This window comes from Aptenodytes patagonicus, chromosome Z, assembly GCF_965638725.1.
Source record: "Aptenodytes patagonicus chromosome Z, bAptPat1.pri.cur, whole genome shotgun sequence".
In the NCBI taxonomy this organism is placed as follows: Eukaryota; Metazoa; Chordata; class Aves; order Sphenisciformes; family Spheniscidae; genus Aptenodytes; species Aptenodytes patagonicus.
Window position 1 is genome coordinate 430,647 of NC_134982.1, and position 18,584 is coordinate 449,230.

The following is an 18,584-nucleotide window of genomic DNA, read 5'->3' on the forward strand; positions in this document are numbered from 1 at the left end:
AGAGGTTTCTTTTTTGCCTAGTCGCCTCGGCCGCCCTTGTTCCTCTTCCAGTTCCGGGACTCCTGTTCACTTAGTGGATGGTGGGGGGGGTGCGTGGAGGTGTGCTTTTTTTTTCCCCCCCCTTTTTTTCTTTTCTTCAGCAAATTGCAGCTGAAGGTAGCTGCAAGAGTATGCTACATGACCCTTGGTGTGTAGTAGTCCAAGTCAGATCGATGCTGCATGTAGGCTGTGCTTCATGTGAAGCTCAAAAGCCAGGAGACAATTTGATACATAGTGATTCTATATTTAAGACTAACAGATAATTTAGTCCATCTGCAACACTCTCAAGCACTGATATTAGCTGAGGAGGAATGTACTGTATTCCTAAAGTGAGCTGTTAAGTCAGAAATATAACGTGGTGTTTTTGTTGGGTTTTTTTTGGTTAGGTTTGGGGTTTTTTTTGTGTGTGTGGGTTTGCTTTTGTTGTTGGGTTTTTTGTGTGTTTTAAGTTAGGTATTCACACTGATTAACAGAAAAGGCAACATTAGTTCCATTGCTGTTAATAAGAAGTTGTTCTTAGTACTACAACATCAGAACTCTAACACTGAAAATCAGGACAAATTTACTGACGTGTAGACTTGGATTGTTAAACTGAACTTTTGTCGAATTTGGTGCAAGTAGGGTATTTTGTTTGTAGCACATACATTACTGTGGGCTGTGGAAAATTCTGTAAACACAGAATATATGCAATAAAAATGATAGAACATTCACACTTATTTCAGATATGGCTTAAACAGGAAAAGTTTGTAAGCGTGCTGCTTCGTATGGTCACTGCAGAATTGGATAATTCAAGAACAGAACTTCTCATGGAAGTCTGGAGTATTACAGTTCTTGTATTAGAAATGATAACGGAACAGAGGAGATACCAATAAGAAGTTGGGAGAGGTGCAATTTTTGTATTTTATCTAGTGACAGTTCTTTAGAGAACAGTGCATAATCACTAACCTTAGATTAATTGTTCAGATCCTCATAGAGAAAAGTTATCTTGAATCATGCCTTCTGTGCACCAGTGACCAGTATCCACTGTAAACTTTTCTTAGGGATACATTCTTATTCAGCTGAAAACATTATACACATTACTTTTTGATGAACGCAGTGAGGATCCTGGGGAAAAACTTGGGAGCTGCTTTTACAGAAGCTGAAATATGTGGGTGGTGTGTTTAATCACTTGAAAATCATTTGGGTGCAGATGTGACTTACATATAGGCTCCCCCAACCACATCCCAGGTTGTGAAAGCCTTCCTGCAAATTGTGACCTTACGGCATTTTTTTTTTTTAACAAAACAAAACAAAGCTCCGGTTAGACAAAAAATATATTTGAAGTATAAAATGCTGTAGCTTCCATAATTCTTTATTAAATATTTAATTAAGTTGCATCATTTCATTACAACAACTTCGTTTTGTCACATTGAGCTTTTGCTGTCAGGAAAACAAACTACAATTTCTTTCGCTGCTCCTCAGAAAATAAATGGAAAAAATGACTTTTGTCCATAAACAAATCATTTCCCCACAGTGTATCAAATCCAACCACAGTTTAAAGCTGTATTAATTATGAAAATGAGCATTATTTATAAGCAGTACTTTTAAAATCAATTTTAAGGTAGTTTAGCATAATTTTGAATAGCCTTCTAGTATGAGGTGATTTTACAAAAAAAAAATTATTAAACAGTGTGAATTTAATCTGGAATGTTTGACACTTTTGCATGTTTGGCAATATTAATAATCTCAGTTTTCATCATTTTCTGGAGTTTTCCATTTGGGTTTTGAGAATTGTAACCTATTCGCTACTGCATGATTGTGACAAATCTGCAGTGGAGACAGGGGGCTCACGAGCCTCTTTAAATCCAATAGAATGGGTTGAAGTACAAAAATGCAACATATGTACTATTGTAGCGGATGTATACTGTTTATATTTTTACAGCTACACATTAAAAAATTAAGAGGAGGGGAAAAAAAAGCAAGGTCTAAGAAATTAATATAGAAAAGGAAAAAACCCCAACATGTAAGTGGAGGATAAAAATGTGGACAAACAGATCATCAGAAGTGTGCATCGATAGACATATGACTAAATATGGTTTGCATTGGTGGTATCTAATAGGGTTCTAGGTGCACTGTGACAGACCTGATGAGTATGTAACATTAATATGGTTAGATTCCAGTTTTATAAGTTTCCTGTGCATTTCAAATACACATTACTTCTTAGTGCAACATCATAACACATGGGTGAAGACTGTAGGGTTTTTTCTTTGTAATTTTACATACAAAAGGAAAAGTTTTTAGTAAAAACATAAGAAAATTAATGTAATTTTAAGATGTCACATCTGGAAATCTATGTTTTTTTCTACTATACATACTGATAATTAGCCTTTGCAATCACATGGGTACGATCACTTATTTTTAACTCTTAGAAGTGCAGTCTAACTATCCAGCTTCTGCTCCCTTGTTTTCACAATTCTCGGCCCTTTAGTGTCATATAAAATGCTTCACCCAAAGCATCGGGAACAGTTTACTGCTGAATGCTGCAGTCATGATTACCAGTTTGACAGGGCTGAGCATGTGACAACTGCAGTGCATCCCTTGGGGTGCGGGACAGGTGCTAACTGCGTGGTTAGTACTTACAGCAGCATCCTCTGCTAACTTATCAGCACATGTCACACTAGCATGGCACTTGTGCTCCTTTCATTCAGAATTTACAGAGGGAGAGGTCAGCATGAGAGAGACAGAAATAAGATAAATCTTGTGGTAACAGAGTGGGTTGTTGTTACGTTTGGACTGAAAGATAAAAAGCAGCAGTTTCCAGCAGCTAGGCATGCAAGTGGGAGTTAATGTGATCAGTATGCTGTATGTTAACTGCAACTTTACAAGGCACAGATCTATAAGCCTTAATGTGAACAGGAGGCGACAGCTGCAGACCCTGTATTCTGTATTGTGACTAAAATTGTTATGAATTATTTGCCTTAAGGCTTCTTAAAAGCAAACAAGTAATGGGTTTAGGTACCACCTTTATGATTACCATTTATTAGCCAAAAAAAGTAGCTGAATAGAACCTTTTAGAATACTGTTGGGCCATTTTGTGGTGAATGGGCTAAATTGTTGGTATACAAGAGTACTGCGTTAAGAAAGGCACAATACTATGGTACAAGCCCAACTGGAGTGTTAGTTGCTTTGTGTTTTAGATGTTTTAAGTAAAGCCTAAACATTTAGCTCCCTCTTTTCCTAGAAAGATTCCTTCAAATGTCCATCTAGGAGTCCTGGAGCTCCTGATGCTAAAGTCTGGAATCCAGCTTAGGATCTCAGTAACAGCACTATGGCTGAGCCCTGCAGAAGAAAATCCATTTCCTCTGCAGAGCTAACACCATTTACTTAGCCTCATATAGTTCATTGCAAAACTGAAGGGTAACTTCCTGGGTTTTGTCATAGCATAGAATATCTTAACTTTTTGACTGATGAGAGGGGTGTATCTGCCAAGGGTTTAGCCACCAATGTGGCCACCAATAACAGAATCTGAGTTGCGTGGGTATAGTACATTTTAACAGGGGCTTATGTCCCTGTAACTACTGTGGTGCCAAGCCTGTCAGTAACAGCCTGATAGTTCTAGCTACCAGGAAGGCTTCTGATACCTGTAACAAAAGCTTTGTGCAGCAAAGGGACTGGGCTGAGCAATTCCCCTTGGCTTATCCTACAGCTAGTCTTGTTCATTTGTGAACACTGACTCTGGATTACTTATGGACCCCAACAAGAAAAGGACAGTTTCAGTTCCATAGTGAAGGGAGCTGTAGTGCATCTCTAAAGGCAAACCATGGTGCTGTGTCCTAATAGCGTAGCTAACTCGGGTAACAAAAAGTAATGATGTGCTGGCTTACTATTCTGTTCACCTGGGCTGTTAGGAGTAACACCTTCATGGAGTGTTGAGCAAACTGGTTCCAAAACAAAAGCTAACTTGGATAGCCGTATGGTACTGCATCAGCTCTACAGTGATGGTAGGTTTGCAATGCAGGTGAGAGCTGTGGTTGCAGTCTAGGGCACAAGAAGCACAAATAGCATTTATTTAGCAATTTGCATTAATCGCAAGAAAGCCAAAATAAATAGCACAAATTTCAGCATGATCTGTACAAGTCTATCAGGGCACTGCATGTTGGGCTTCATTGTCAATGCTGCCTGAGTTAGGTCAGGTCTCTTCATGTGCTGCACTCAAAGCTGCCACTCTAATGGCATACCTTGAGGGAGTCAAGGGCTTTCTTTTAATATTAATAATTATTAATAAACTGTTTCCTAAAAATGAAAACCCCTTCTCTAAACTACAACAGTCCAAATGCACATTAATTACAACTCATACAGTAGAATTCACCTCACTATTTTAATACCCAGTGAATGCTTTTGGTGTGTCTGTCAGTTTGTGAGGTAAGTGGATCTGAAAAGATGTTAAGCAAAGTCATTCTAAATTTTCTTTAAAAAAAAAGAAAAAGAATCCAAACAATAAAAATTTCCCTTCTAGTCAGATGTCACTATGTAGTTCTAGATAGCTGAAAGGGCTTTGATGTAGACAAGTAAACCTGTTTTAGAAGTTGAGAGGAGGGAAGGGACCAACGCAAGATGAGGGACCAAACCAGAGAATGGCAGATTCTTAAATGCAACCTGACTTCTGGTTCTGCCTCAGCTGTGCTACTACTAGGTCACAGCCTTCATCTATACATGAGATTACATTTCAGTTCCACAACCAAAAAAGTCTCAGGAGTTCTTAAGGCTCTGATACATGGCATCGGATGTGAACAGAGCCTCCAACCACACCAAAAATCCTCCAGGTTAAGACAGAAAGAAAACAAATTTTGGAGCATGACACTTCCCTCATGGGAGTCTGTGTTAAGGCCAGCTGTGCTTAACACACTGAAGGTCAGTGGAAATACCTGGATTTACCTCATCCTCTCTACCTTCCCTGCACTCCTTCCCACAGCTAAACAATCGGTACAGTGTTTCTCTATCTACTCGGATGCAGCCCATTTCTCATGTTCAAGCTTGCTCATCCAATGTAAGAGGTCAGAAAGGAATGTCAGGAAACTTAATAAAAAATGAATCTTAACCTGTGTTCAAATAATAGACTACCTTTCCTCATGCATCTGTTGGTGCTTCAAACTTTTTGCTAGCACACAACCATTTGCTGAATGTTATTAGCATTAAGGCTTCTTTCCAGTAGCCTTTTCAGCTGAAGTATTACTATATTAAAGTTTCTGCAGTATGGCTGTTCATTCTCAGATGTAGATTGTACTTGCCAGCAGGTGTTGGGGAGGGGGCAAGAGCAGGGCTAAAAAAGCTGTTGGCAATGAGGTGAAACTGTTTTGGCATGTGGTGTCATCTTGCTTCATAAGCATTAAATGGGTTCTTGAGGGAAAAAGCCTACATAGAGGTAAGTATGTGGGCAAAACTTAGAAAACTGAACATTAAATTGCTGAAGCCATACCCTCAAACCTACTCTAGTAGTATTGTAACCATTTAACTTCAGTGGATCAAACACAAATCTTTCACTTTTAATCCATCACAAAAGAGATGCAACTCGGACATTATAGTTTAAGCATGCAACGTCATAGGTAACAAAATTGATTAGATAGCAGTGTATATTAAATAAATCTTTGTGATTAAGTAAAAAATAAATCACAAAAACAATTGCTGAGGAACATGTCTGCAGGCTCAGCTCTACATCTGTTTGTTTTTTTTTCTTTTATACATCAGCAGCAGCCAAATTCACAATTGATAGATATTGCACCAGAAAGACATGTGCAGTGAGATTAATGTTTATGATAAAAAAACAGATATGACTTCCATGTGTTACATAAAGTGCCTTTAGAGTTGGTGCAGTTAGAAACAAACAAAAAAACCATTGTTATTTAGATATCATTAGCAAATGCATACAAATAGGAGACAAAACAGGTCTGTTTTCCATAGTGCCAAATCACACAGTGCCAGGTTTCATTCAAAATGCCTCCATTGCAAACAGCTAAGAGGAAAGGATAATAAAAGAATCGCTATACAAAGATAATGACAGGGTTAAGCATACTTTCCTAAAATGATTAATGCCAACCCTACCCCAAAATGCTTTATAGTACATGTAAATATTACCAATAATGAGGCAATTTCTTTATTGAACATGAGATTTGGCATGCTATGTTATGATTCTCCCTTGACTCATAACTATTCTAGTATTTATACAAAAATGCAACATCCAGTCCATACTTCTGGATACAGAAAAATATTTATGTGCTCAATGAAAAGAGTTGCTCTCAATATATATAGCCCATGTAGAGAAAATTTCCAACATAGCTTTCTCCTACCTACTTTCTTAATGGTTTGGGAACACAAGGCTCAAAATGTGCTTTGAAAAAAATGACACTGGCATCAAGTCTGGTATGAAATTAAGAAAAATGCTCATTTTTCCAAGTATATGGTATTTAATTGTAATGAAATAAAATCTGAAAATGTCTAAATCAATTAAAAAGTAAACATGAGTTGTAATACTATACCTGTAAAATGATTAATTCCATTCATTGTCATTAGAAATTATGTAAAATATTTATTAAGGGCTTTGCCTACAGAGGCACAACATAAATAGAGTAAGTCCTGCTGAAATGTCATCAGAGTTCATGTTAAGCAGTTGGTAATCTGCTGTGGAAACATCAGAAGAGCCACCCACAGACTACACAGTTCAAACTTCTGGATTCAGGCAACTGCGCTGTCGAAGGGTTTGCTCCATGAAGCAACGCTGTGCAACTGTTCTGCCATAATCACTCAGAGTCCATTAGGCAAATGCAAAAGTGCAAGCAGAACTTGCTTGAAGGGGGAAAAAAGTCGATGTTTTAATCCACTCCTTCAAATCCTTGAGCATTTTCAACTGCCATAAGTAGCTTCTCTCGCAAATCTTCAAAAGATTCATAAAGAGGTAAGTCTAGGCGATTAAAGCTGAAATTTAGAAGGAAAAGAATCATTTAATAGTCCATTGAAAAATACACATAATTTTAAAGAAATAGAAAATGTTAAATAATTTGGGGGCCTTAACAAAGGCTATATCTTGCTGTCCAAATGGGGGCAATCTCCACAGTGTCCTTTGCAAACCTCACGAATGCTTGTGTTCCCTGCAGGTAGCGTCTGAAGCCAACCCTGCCTGTACCAAAGTGAGTTTACAGAAATAACCATGTGCCTCCTTTCTTTTCACAGCTGAAAGCGGGAACTTGTTAAAAACCACTTAGGAAAGGAAAAAAACCCAACAGCCCCCCCATTTAGTTGATTGAAAACATTTCCTCTTTGTCAAAAGGCTAGTTTCCTAAGCCTCAGCGAAGATGTTCTGAATTTATAGGACAGACTGTTTACCCTCTGGGGGAAAGAAGAAGAAACATCCAAAAGAAGGTCTTGAAAAGGTCCTGTAAAAATCTAACAGATAATTGAAACATAAAGAGGATGGGTTACTTTGGAATGTGTTTTTTGGCTTTGTTGTTGGTTTTTTTTTTAAATAAAACTTTTTATCCTATAGAATGATTATTTTTATGGAAAGATCACCATTCTGGACTAATGTTCTAAAAATTAATTTTCCTATACAGCACACTTTTAAGTTACCTTAAAAAAGCCATATTCTTGCTATGCAACAGAGCAAGACAAAGACTTGTATTGAATGCTTTCAACATTTGCAAATTCTATTAACTGGGATTAAATTAAGTCAGCTGGACTATGACTTCACAGTTTTAGTGAATTGTCCAACAATTTATGGCCTTTATGTAGCACAGCTTTCTGTGGCTATGTTTTGTTACATCAGACCATCTGCAGTTCATTGCACCCACTTACTAGGATGAGGAAAAAATAAAATCATGGAAAAGGAGAAAGGGAAAATGATGGTGAGGGTAAAAGCTGCCTGCAGCGTGGTGATACCTGAAGTAGAATCACAGCGCGAAGGGGGGGCAGGGGGGAAAGCATCAACCCCTATTTGTACAAGTGGTAGTCTTGCTTTTCCAACTCAGATATCCTTCAATTTCTTAGTTTTCCAGAAGGAAAGAGGAAGAGATGATAAATTTCTAAGACATATAAAAGGTGGCCATGAATACTATTAGCCTTACAAGGTGAGGCACTGTTTTTCTTTCCAGTATGCCCTGTTAAACTCCTGTTACCCTTTTAACAGTCTCTCTTGGACAGTTTATTGCCTATCCTATATTTTTCAAAGCCTTCAGACTGACCGAACAGAAAAGAACAGAGCCTATGTTTTAACATTCATAGAAAAATTACTGTAGCGTAAGATGTACTTCCTCTTGCTGTTTTTCCCTATCCCAGTTTTGACAGGAACCACGAAATGGATAGCTGCTCCCATCCTGCCTTTGCTACTACTCTGCGGTATGATCAAGGAGTCATTGGACTTCTCTGTGACAACGTACCCTTACCTGTAATGTTTGCTTGTCATTTCCTGGGAAATTGTGAGGGGATTATAAAGTTTTCCTAACGTGAAAGGCACTGGGAAGCCATTAGGTGTTTGTGGTGGAATGGACTGCAACCTGAACAAGGGTGCTCAGCCAGCGAGACGGACACGATGACAATCTGTAAGCTCTTGGGACTTTCCCCAGCAGGCACTGAGGATCCTACTCCCAAACTCAGCACAACATTTAAGCATTCAGTACACTTTCTGTGCTGTGCTTCACGTGCTCCGATTTGGATCGTGTTGCAAGTACCTTACATGACCGGATTCTTATGTATTTGATATGGGGAAAAGTCTTCTAGCAGAAGGGATTCAAATTACTTCCATTTTGTCTGAATGTCAGTTTAATTGGCCAGTGCTTAAAGCAATTTGCAGGCTACTATGTGGCTTCAAAAATTATAGTTAACATTTGGTATATATGGGTAGCAATTTCTTCAAATGTAGTATAAAATAACGTGGGGAAAAGCTATCTCTTCTCTTTAACATGCAAGCAGTTACTAGAAGAAAAGTCCTGAGTTGAAAGGGTTGCTTGGAATACAATAAAATAGCATTAAAAAGTCTTTATCAGAAAGGCCATGATGGAAAGAGTTTATTTTGGATTCATTTACCTGCATTTATTGCAGAACACTTACACCTACTTATTCTATTAACATAGCCTTTCACACGTCCGTGAGAAGGCAAAACAAGCGTTGTTTAGAAACAGTAAGAGGCAATGGCACCGTGCTGAAGTTGAGCCCTGCTACCTCCTGGAATTTTGCATGTGACATTCTGCAGCTGGGTGTCAGCAGATAAATGCTAACTGTTCTTTGCCTGTTAAATACATACCTACACATACACAGAAACACGTGTGTAGGTTTCAGAGTATCCCAGTTTATAAAAAGCTGTATGATCCAGAGCTAAAATATGTTAGAGATAAGCAGAGTCATCAGTTTCCCCCTTTCTTGGCAGTGTAACAATACAGAAAAGCTATACAATTTTATGCTTCTAGGACTTACCATGTGTGAGCTCTGGGCAGTTTATCAGGACTTCCCCATTGCTCTATTGTAAACAGCTGAGGACCATTTGAACCTGGTTGAAAATGAAAATCATATGAAATATAAATTGCTGGACACTACAGAGACTACCCTAAATATTATTTTAAAAATTAAATGTTTGCCTGCATTGTAGGCTAGATATTTCAGCTGGTACAAAATACCTGGTTGAAACTCTCTTACTTAAAACTACATTAAAGGAAATAGGAATGTGTTTGTTTATTTCCAAGTCTTGTTAGCTTAAGTTTATCTAACTGCCTTTGCGTAGAGTATGTATAATGCAAAAGAAGTAAGCTCAGACATTAACACTGAAAAATTAAAGTGCTTGGTTAAACATGCATTCTCCTCTTCTTCAGATGACATGAATATTATTCCCGTTGACAGCCGAAATTTTTTCTGTGGGAGCTAGGGGAGCATCTACGTAACACCCCATGGTATACAGAACTTCACTCCTTCTCAATGTGCCAGTGCTCTTGGCATCCAGAAGGAGAATTCCTACGTGGGGGTCAAAGGCTGGCTATGACTAAATTTCAATCGTGCCCAGGTTTCCTCATTCATGTTCAGGAGCGGTCTGTACAGCCATTCTAGAGGTGAGCATAATCTGCGGGCAGTTAAAAGGAAGCTCACCATAAAGTTCAGCAAATCCATTCATAGGCACACGTGACGTCCCAGTAACAAACTGCAGTAATCGAATCCGCTTTTCAGCATCCATCAGTAAAACGGCCTATTGACAAACACACACAGTCACGGTCTTTTCACTTTCACAGCTGTAGATACCATTGTCAAAAACCAAAACAAAACCTGAGTAAATTATTATTAGACTGTAATAGACATATAACTGAAAGATGTGATACAGGTCACGTACCAGGTCTTCTCTGATTAAATACGGAGCATCCTCTTCCAGCTGCCACTGGGCCACAACAACGAGACGTTGCTCTGGTGGCAGCTGGGAGCTACAAGTGCTATTCACCTGCATGAGGTGGCCTGCCTTCGGTATGATCGGCAGCCCGTACCTGCCCGGAGGTATGGGGCACAGTGGGTGCACTGCAATTGAAAATACGCCCGAGAGGGGGAGTAGAGAAACAGAGATGACAGAAAAGCCTTGAAGATCAGACAGAGAGACCGCAAAGGTTCACAGAAAATCAGACCAGTGTTGCACTACAGCAGGACCTCGGAGTCAAGCCCTTTGGGACCAGGTCACCATTTGGACTGATACAAGTACATAGTCTTCGTGTATACCACCTATGGTCATGAAAATGATATAAGAAACCCAGAAACAAAGTTACACGAAGCTGTAAGATTCCACTATTTTTAAGAAAAACAGACACCCCTTTGAAAAATCTACGACTATTGTGGGAAAAAGTATTTTAGTAGCTTTTCTGGGGACATACACTTTTCATAAAAGTATTTTACTTGACAAATACTGCCAGACACTTTAGATGGATCCAAAGATCTGGACTTCCTATCTTGGGTCTATTTCTAGTAGAGTCTCTAATGAGTACCACAGCTGTCATTTCCAACATACACAGATGTAATCTTCAGCAGTTTTCATGAAGAAAAAGATTTCATAACAGACTCTGCAAAACAATACAGGAGCTTTCACTTTTAGGAATAGTCAGAGAAGCCAAATGTGGTAAACAGCATTACCTTCCAGAACCACTGGATAACGGGATGATTTGGGCAGTAACCATTTTTGTAGATTGTATGTTGTCTCCAGTCATTAACATCAACATCGCCAAGGCCACACATCAGTAACTACAAATGGAAGTAAATTGTTACAGTGTTAATTGAAAATGGTATTGTGTTATCCTGTACACTTTATCAGAAAAACAAGCTTACATTTTCCCTCTGTTGTCTGACCTTCTGAACAGCTAAGCAGTGCAAATATAAATGCAGGCGTAAAGGAGAGCTGAGCTTCTCTTCAGGAGAATTCTCATAGAACATTTCATTTTACTGGAGAAACACTGCACACTGTGACATACATATACTTTGTGTGACAGCATCTTTTATGGTATGTTGCTCAAAATACGACTGGCGTAGGCATAATGGCATTAATTCAGTAAGCTACATACATGCTTTTATATGCACATACTCAACCACCTCACTGAATAATTACAATTTTTTGTGCTTTTATGTGATCAATAGATTTATTAATTAGGGAGAAAAATCTCATTTCCCCACTATAAGCAAAACATCTTTGTCTGCAAAGTCACTTACGATGAGTAAGTAATGAATGATGAGCCTAGAACATAACGCATCTTTTTGTGATGAGCATTACTGATCTGTTGTCTCTGGATATCAGTTAAACAAACTCACCTCTAGTTCATTTTCATCAAAAATTTTAATCAGATCAATAGGAAGAAGTTCTGTGAATCCCTAAAGGAAAGCAAAGCAAAGTTAAAATTCTCATACCACGTAAAATTGACTTTATCTAACAGGATTTTTGGCTTCAGGGAACCTAAGTAAACAACAGAGGACGAAGAAGGGTTTAGAAAATGAAATACACAGTTGTTGAAATATGAGTCCATAACTTAAAAAATTAATTACTGAATTATTTCAAGCTCAAATAATTTAAGCTTGAAAGAGAATGGCCTTATTCTCAGAAGGGAAAGATTATATATTCTTATACGAGGTAAAACTGAAATCATAAAACACAAGCATTCCAGAACTTGTGCAGTTACGCAAAGCTCCCCACTCCCTTAACGCAGACACTGATGTATAAGAACTGTCTGCATTAAAAAAAAATTATTTTGGGGAAAAAAAAAGCAGCTGAAGAACCTTACCTCCAAAAAAGCATTCATTTGTTTTTGAACTCTGTTTACAAACCTCCATTGGATGACCAGGCTATAGTAGATAAACAGAAAGACGTAAGCACACTCATTAGAAAACTGCAAACTAAGTGTTTAGAGATTTTAGCAACCCTAATAGTTTCAGTTTCTCATTCACAACTTCAGCCATCTCTCAACCACACTCTGATATTAAGGAAACCGAGCAGCTTTTTGTTAATTGTTCAAATTTATCTTGGGTGACTGATTGAAATGTTGAAAAAAATCAGTGACTACGAACAAGTTATAGTATTAATGTTTTCATTTTAGCATGCAACACAAACTCTACACATACACTTCCATGTTTTATAGCTATGACTTTTCTACATCACCGAGAACTTTTCAAGGTAACACTATGAGACGATGTGACATTCACCATTTCGTTCCTATGGAGATTAACTCAAGGATGAACACGGCAAAAAGGCTTGCCTGTGGATTGAAACAGCCTACAAATTCTTTACTATGGTTTATTTCTTTCTAAATGGGGCTGGAATCTAGACTCCGGATGATGTATTTACTGTTAGTATTAGGTACCTAAATGACTAGACGTTTTATTCTTCCAGAGCTCTGAGTAATTAACAATTCCCAATGAAGTCTACAAAATTTGAGGATAGATGTAATTACATATAACAGCCTGCCTATATAAATAAACAGATTAATAAAACCCGCAATATCAAAGGAAAAGGCTTGTATTTCAATGCTAACCACCTACAGCATAAATACCTCACAGGTTCTAGAATAATGCTTTAGAAATCCAATTCCTTTCCTACTGAAGCACGTTTCATTCCTAATTTGCATGAATATAGCAATTACAAGGCTTTCTCCCCTTTGAAGAGGCACTGATTAAAAATGCAGCAAGTATAGCTGAATTTATTATTTTACACTGGTAGGCAGGGAAACAGAGGAAGCTTAAAGTTAAACCTAAACAGCCCGTTTAGATTTGGCCAATTTTTGATAGCAACGCTGGTACTGACATCATAGATCAGGTCTGTGTAGCTAGCAGAGAAGGGTAACAGGATGATGGCCACGCTGGAGAGCACTTTCTGGCTCATTTTAACTTAGGTGCTTTGAGCCACACTTTGGAGAAGCACGTTTCCTATGTGGGGATTTTGGGAAAACCAAGCAGTTAATTTAATTTACTCTATTTTTGTTCTTATATTGGCCAATGGTACGTAAACTGAATTTTCAAAGAAGGCATTTACAGCATTAGATACTGTTCATCTGACGGTTACTAGAAAATTCCTAGTGTGATTTTCTCATAATGCTTAAAGAAATAACATTGATTTTTAATTAGCAGCTATTTAGTCAGTTTATCTATTTTCCTTCATTTCTGCAATAAGCATTACATAATAAAATAATGCAAACAAAACACCAGATTTTCTATTAGACAATGATTCTTCATTATCTACATGATATCCCATAAGCACTACATATGCATGAGAAAGCATCATTTGGGTGTTATGTTAAGACACAGAGGCAAAAATAAAATTACATTTGTGACTACGCTTGCAATTTGGTGGTTTGGTTGGGGTGGGTTTTTTTTGTGGTTTTTTTTTTTTTTAAGTTTAACAACTAGAATAGTTCTATCATAATGGAATTCTGGGGGAAAATGTTTGAAAAATTTTAAGTTGCATTAATCATTTCCAAATCAGAGCACACAAGTATTGACGCTAAAGTTATAAAAATACTGTGACTAGCCATGAAAGAATTACCTAGATGTAAACCTAACTCAGTTCTGAATTTTGGCCCACACATTTTACAAAGAGCTTTTCATTTCTGCACTGTATTGAGGTGATGGAGATAAAAAAAAGTTTATGATGTCTAATATTTTGTATCTGAAAACTGAAAAAAAAAAAAAAGATATACCTAAAAAATTAGAGCTGACAGTGCAAAGTCACACACAAAGTAACAAAAAAAAAATCATAAAAGCAGAAATTTTGTATTGTTCCACCATTACAGCCAAATCACTGTAACACAACATTGCAAATGAGATTAACAAACAAGTACAAAGTTCTCCTCTTAGAGGAATGCTTAAATGTTTAGAGTTCCTGAGTTCTTCCTTGAATGAAAACCACAATGCCAAGCAAATATGAACTTGATAAATTGTACAGACATCCTATTTTCATTATTTTTTCTAGATCCAGTTTAGCGCTCAGATCTGCACTCATTCTTGATTTGTATTCTGCGACCTAGCAGTTCATCAGGAAAAACTGTAAGTCCTAGGGTGGAAATTCATCACTACTTTGGAGATCTACAAAGCACAGCTAGTTACCCTAGGCACTTCGGCAATAGACAGAAGCAGGCATGAAACTGGGCAAAAGTCGTATGCCTACTTTAACATGACAAGTATTGCATCCAAGAGGTGCCATTTCTTTTCATTGAGTAATTTAGATGCGGATGTCTGTCATTCAGAGCAATCCCATCCCTTCTTGAATGTTCCTCATGCCTACCCATCAAGAAAATAGTTTCCTATTACATCATGGACTCCCCTGATAAATGGAATTCATAGAACAGTAAAGGTTAAAATTCAAACTTTCTAAGGATTAGGGTATAAACAAACTATGTTAACAATAAGATTTTCTTTTAAAAGGATCTCTAATGATCTATTGTAGTACAAATGACAGTAATTGCAGTAGGGTAATTCCAAGACAAGTGCAACTGTGCTTTCTTACACTCAGGATAAATTCCGTAAATGTATACATACTCAATATATTCCCTTTTGTTTTCATTTGTTACCATGATTTCTGACCCATTTGGCTTCAGGTCGACTTGATATGTCTGTATTTCAAAAGAAAAAAAAACAAAACACAACATGACATTATTTCAGGACACATTTCTCACAAAATCCACTCTCCTTGAGCAGCATTTTACAAGTAGTATCAGAAAATTATTATGCCATAATAGCTAATGAGACATCAAAGCATTCCACATTTAAAGATGGCATCATTAGGAATAAATTATTATATGATCACTTATAAGAATGAATTCTTGTCATTAGCAAGTGAGCAAACCATTCAAAAGCAAACTTTTAGTCCTGAACAGCAGGTTCATTTGGGTAAAGAAAACATACATTCCATTTTAATAAGGGTAGAGAAATGCCTTCTAATTTTTCAAAATGCTTGCAAAAAAAGTATTACTTAAAATCCACAGAGAAACTGTTTCATAAAAAAGCCGAGAAGTAGAAAAACAGATTACAGAAATGGTTAAGCACAAATTTGCTAAGGGTGGTGTCACCGTGGAGTATAAGATTGAAAAAAACAAATTCATTACAGTTCACAAGAAACTACAGCAAGTCCAAATAATGTATTTATTTCTGAAGAAAGTGATTTATGAGTAGGAATTCACAGAATTAATGCTTGGTAGGTACCAGGAAAGCTAGAAGTTGGTAGCTTTTATCAGTTAGTGCCCACACAAAATTGTTACCACACTGTATGCTCCATAGCTGCAGCTCTGAAGAAGCATTTTTCTGGCTGCAGATCCTGGTGTTTACATACAGCATAGGCACAAGACTGGATTAATTTCTTGTAAAGCATGCGTGCTTGGGGTAGGAGAGAAGGAAAGTCAAGTACTTTGTTGCTTGTAAGTCGTCACTCTGTTCCAGTCAACTTGTTCCATCACGTCAAAACCATGGTTCCAGTGGAAGCAACCAAGACGTGACTCTCTGCACCCACATTCAACCAAGCCTATTTTTAAAGCTGTTACTAATTAGATCAGATGTTGTGGTTGAGTAACAGTAAGACAGTAAATTCATTAGCTAATAAATGGAGCTGTAAAAGGAGAAGACTGGAAAGCTCTTTTCAGGACTGGATTAACACTGAATGCCTCAAGAAGGAGAAAAACAGTACAATAGGTCTGTTTGAATAAATATACCTATTACTGTATTGGAAAAAAAAGATGACTATACTATTAAGGAGAAGTAATTAATAGGGAACCTACACACCTCTGAAACAGTAGTTTATTTGTTCCATAAAGACCAGGGAAGACAGTCCAGAACTAATAAGGAAAAGGTCTGCTATACTGTCAAAGTTGAATAGGATAAAGTTATGAAGATCACAGACATGATGGCACAAACAGAAGGCTTTTTGGTGCTTGTTTCTTCCTGCCCACCAGAAGATACAGTGGTTTTGGGAAATAGTATTTCAGAGCCATTAAGAACTTCAGAGGAATACAGACCTTCTCTTTCTCTGCTTTTTGAAGGTAGCTCTCCATCCTTTACACATTGAAAATACCTACTTTGTATTTCTTACTGACTTGTGAGAACTACTGAAACTGTATTTTTGATTATTAAGTAAGGAAAGGTAATAAGAAGATAAGATTTATTAGAGGTTGCTTGTTTTCCTCTAACTCCAGGAAAGGTTTTGGTGATAAATGAAGTATAAATAAATATAGAAGCTTATAGCAATGCAAACATCGCCCTCTTACGTACACAATGTCCTTGTGGAAGCAGTATCATCTCCTACACAGGTTCCCAAGTGCACTTTATCATAAAGTTTCAGCAGTTTAGCAGTAGATGAGGCGAAACAAGTGCCAAAGTGAGTTAGGGTCCCTTGACTTCTAGTAGTCCCCACAGCGCTGGCAATGGCCAGTGGTACATGCAGAAAAAGCCAATGTAGTCAGTATTTGCCATAACTGCTGCATTGCTGGAAAGCATCCTATACGCATTTGGACTGGTAAGATGTTTCAATCTCTAGCTAGATAAATTCCTCCTCACTATAGCATATCCTGTCCTTGTCCTACTGAGCTTATTCAGGTTTTTCTTCGATAAAATTTGTCCTACCAATTTTGCATCTCACCAGCAGTATGATGGAAACAATATTATTGTATCTACTACTACTGGCATTTGTCTGTAACTCGGTGAGCTTAAATCTAAGTTGAAACAGAAGTTAGCCAAGAGAACTTCAAATTCATTCATCACTACTGCTGTAGAGCTAGCCAAAACCGCCTTTTCCCTCTGAGATACAGGAAGACTGTGATATCAGCTCAACACCTGGAATTTACATTACGATAATTAGAACAAGAACTGTTATTTCTGTTAATAAACTGGGCACTAAATGAGCACATGAAGCTGGTTACTCATTAGGGGTCCCTCCAACTTGAGCCAAGGCATACTCGGAGTGCAGAACCGTAACACCTGCATGGCTGCAGCATCATCCTGTGGATTCCTACATCAATAAAGACGTAAATCTCTAAAACTATAAATACCTGCCATATTATGAAGAAAAACTCTGGGGGTAAGAAGATGAGTAGAAATTTCAAGAACAGCAAGACAGATGTTTTTGATGTCTTTATTCCACTCCCCCCCAATATATTTTCTTTAAAGAGGATAAAGCCTGCCTCATGTACTCGTACAATTATATCAAGAGAACTTCCCAAAACCCCACACACATACTGTAAGAACATGATAAAATGTTATGTTCAAGACAAAAGAAATCATAAATGCCATTCATTACTTTGTACCCATGATATACAGAAACAACACAGGGAGTGATTTAATAAAAAGGTAAACGAAGAAATGAACCAGTGAGCCTCAAGCTGCAGCTATTTCTAACACCAGTTTGAAAAGTTTCCCCGAGAGCATAAACACTCCCAGACAGTCTGCAACTTTTTTTAATTATGTGCCACACTTTAGCAGTGATCCGCTTCTTGCCTATACAGTGCTGACCTGCTGAAGAATGGCATCTAAAAGATTAATCTCTTCTGGAATCAGATGCATCTATTGTAAATTAAACAAAAATCAATCTTGCTGACAATGCCAGAATTAGCTATTTGAGGTATTAAAGAGTTAGGAGAAGAACAGAAAGTATCTCCAAGTAAGTTGATTCATGTTATGAGTCAGAGAACAAACTTCTGCCAGCAGAAGTGTAAGCTGGCAGTGAAAGGCTATCAATAAGTTGAAGCTAACTCGTTACAGAACAGAAGAGAATGAAAATTACCAATAAACAACCCAGTGTATTACAAAAACTTTTCATCCTGTGGCTTTAATGTTCTCCCTAATTTTCCATGTAACTGATAAACTTATGTTGCTTTAGGAAAGAAGTAATAAGCACTGAGAAGTGGATCAGAATGTTCTTGACAGTACATTGTGTGCATATGTTTTGAAATTTTGAAGTCAGCTTTTAAAAAAGGCACTGTGGTCCACAATACCAGTGGTACCTGGAGCCAAGATATCTAGGTCTAAGAGTTCAATGAAGTGAAGACACTAAAAAAGGGCATAAAAGCCTATAAGCAAATTAATTTAAGAGACAC

General features: G+C 37.5%; 1 protein-coding gene across 11 annotated transcripts in view; it reads right to left on the reverse strand.

The window, feature by feature from the left end:
* Positions 1 to 1,369: 1,369 nt before the first annotated feature.
* Positions 1,370 to 18,584, reverse strand: part of LOC143172316 (E3 ubiquitin-protein ligase NEDD4-like) — a 207,690-nt gene continuing 190,475 nt past the window's right edge. For all 11 annotated transcript variants that reach the window (XM_076361594.1, XM_076361592.1, XM_076361590.1 and 8 more), the window contains 7 exons: positions 15,043 to 15,116; positions 12,297 to 12,357; positions 11,830 to 11,889; positions 11,161 to 11,268; positions 10,141 to 10,237; positions 9,478 to 9,550; positions 1,370 to 6,987 (listed from right to left, as the gene is read on the reverse strand). In XM_076361594.1, coding sequence (XP_076217709.1) covers positions 6,885 to 6,987; positions 9,478 to 9,550; positions 10,141 to 10,237; positions 11,161 to 11,268; positions 11,830 to 11,889; positions 12,297 to 12,357; positions 15,043 to 15,116 — 576 coding nt within the window. In that variant the 3' untranslated portion in view covers positions 1,370 to 6,884. The remainder of the gene's footprint in view (positions 6,988 to 9,477; positions 9,551 to 10,140; positions 10,238 to 11,160; positions 11,269 to 11,829; positions 11,890 to 12,296; positions 12,358 to 15,042; positions 15,117 to 18,584) is intronic.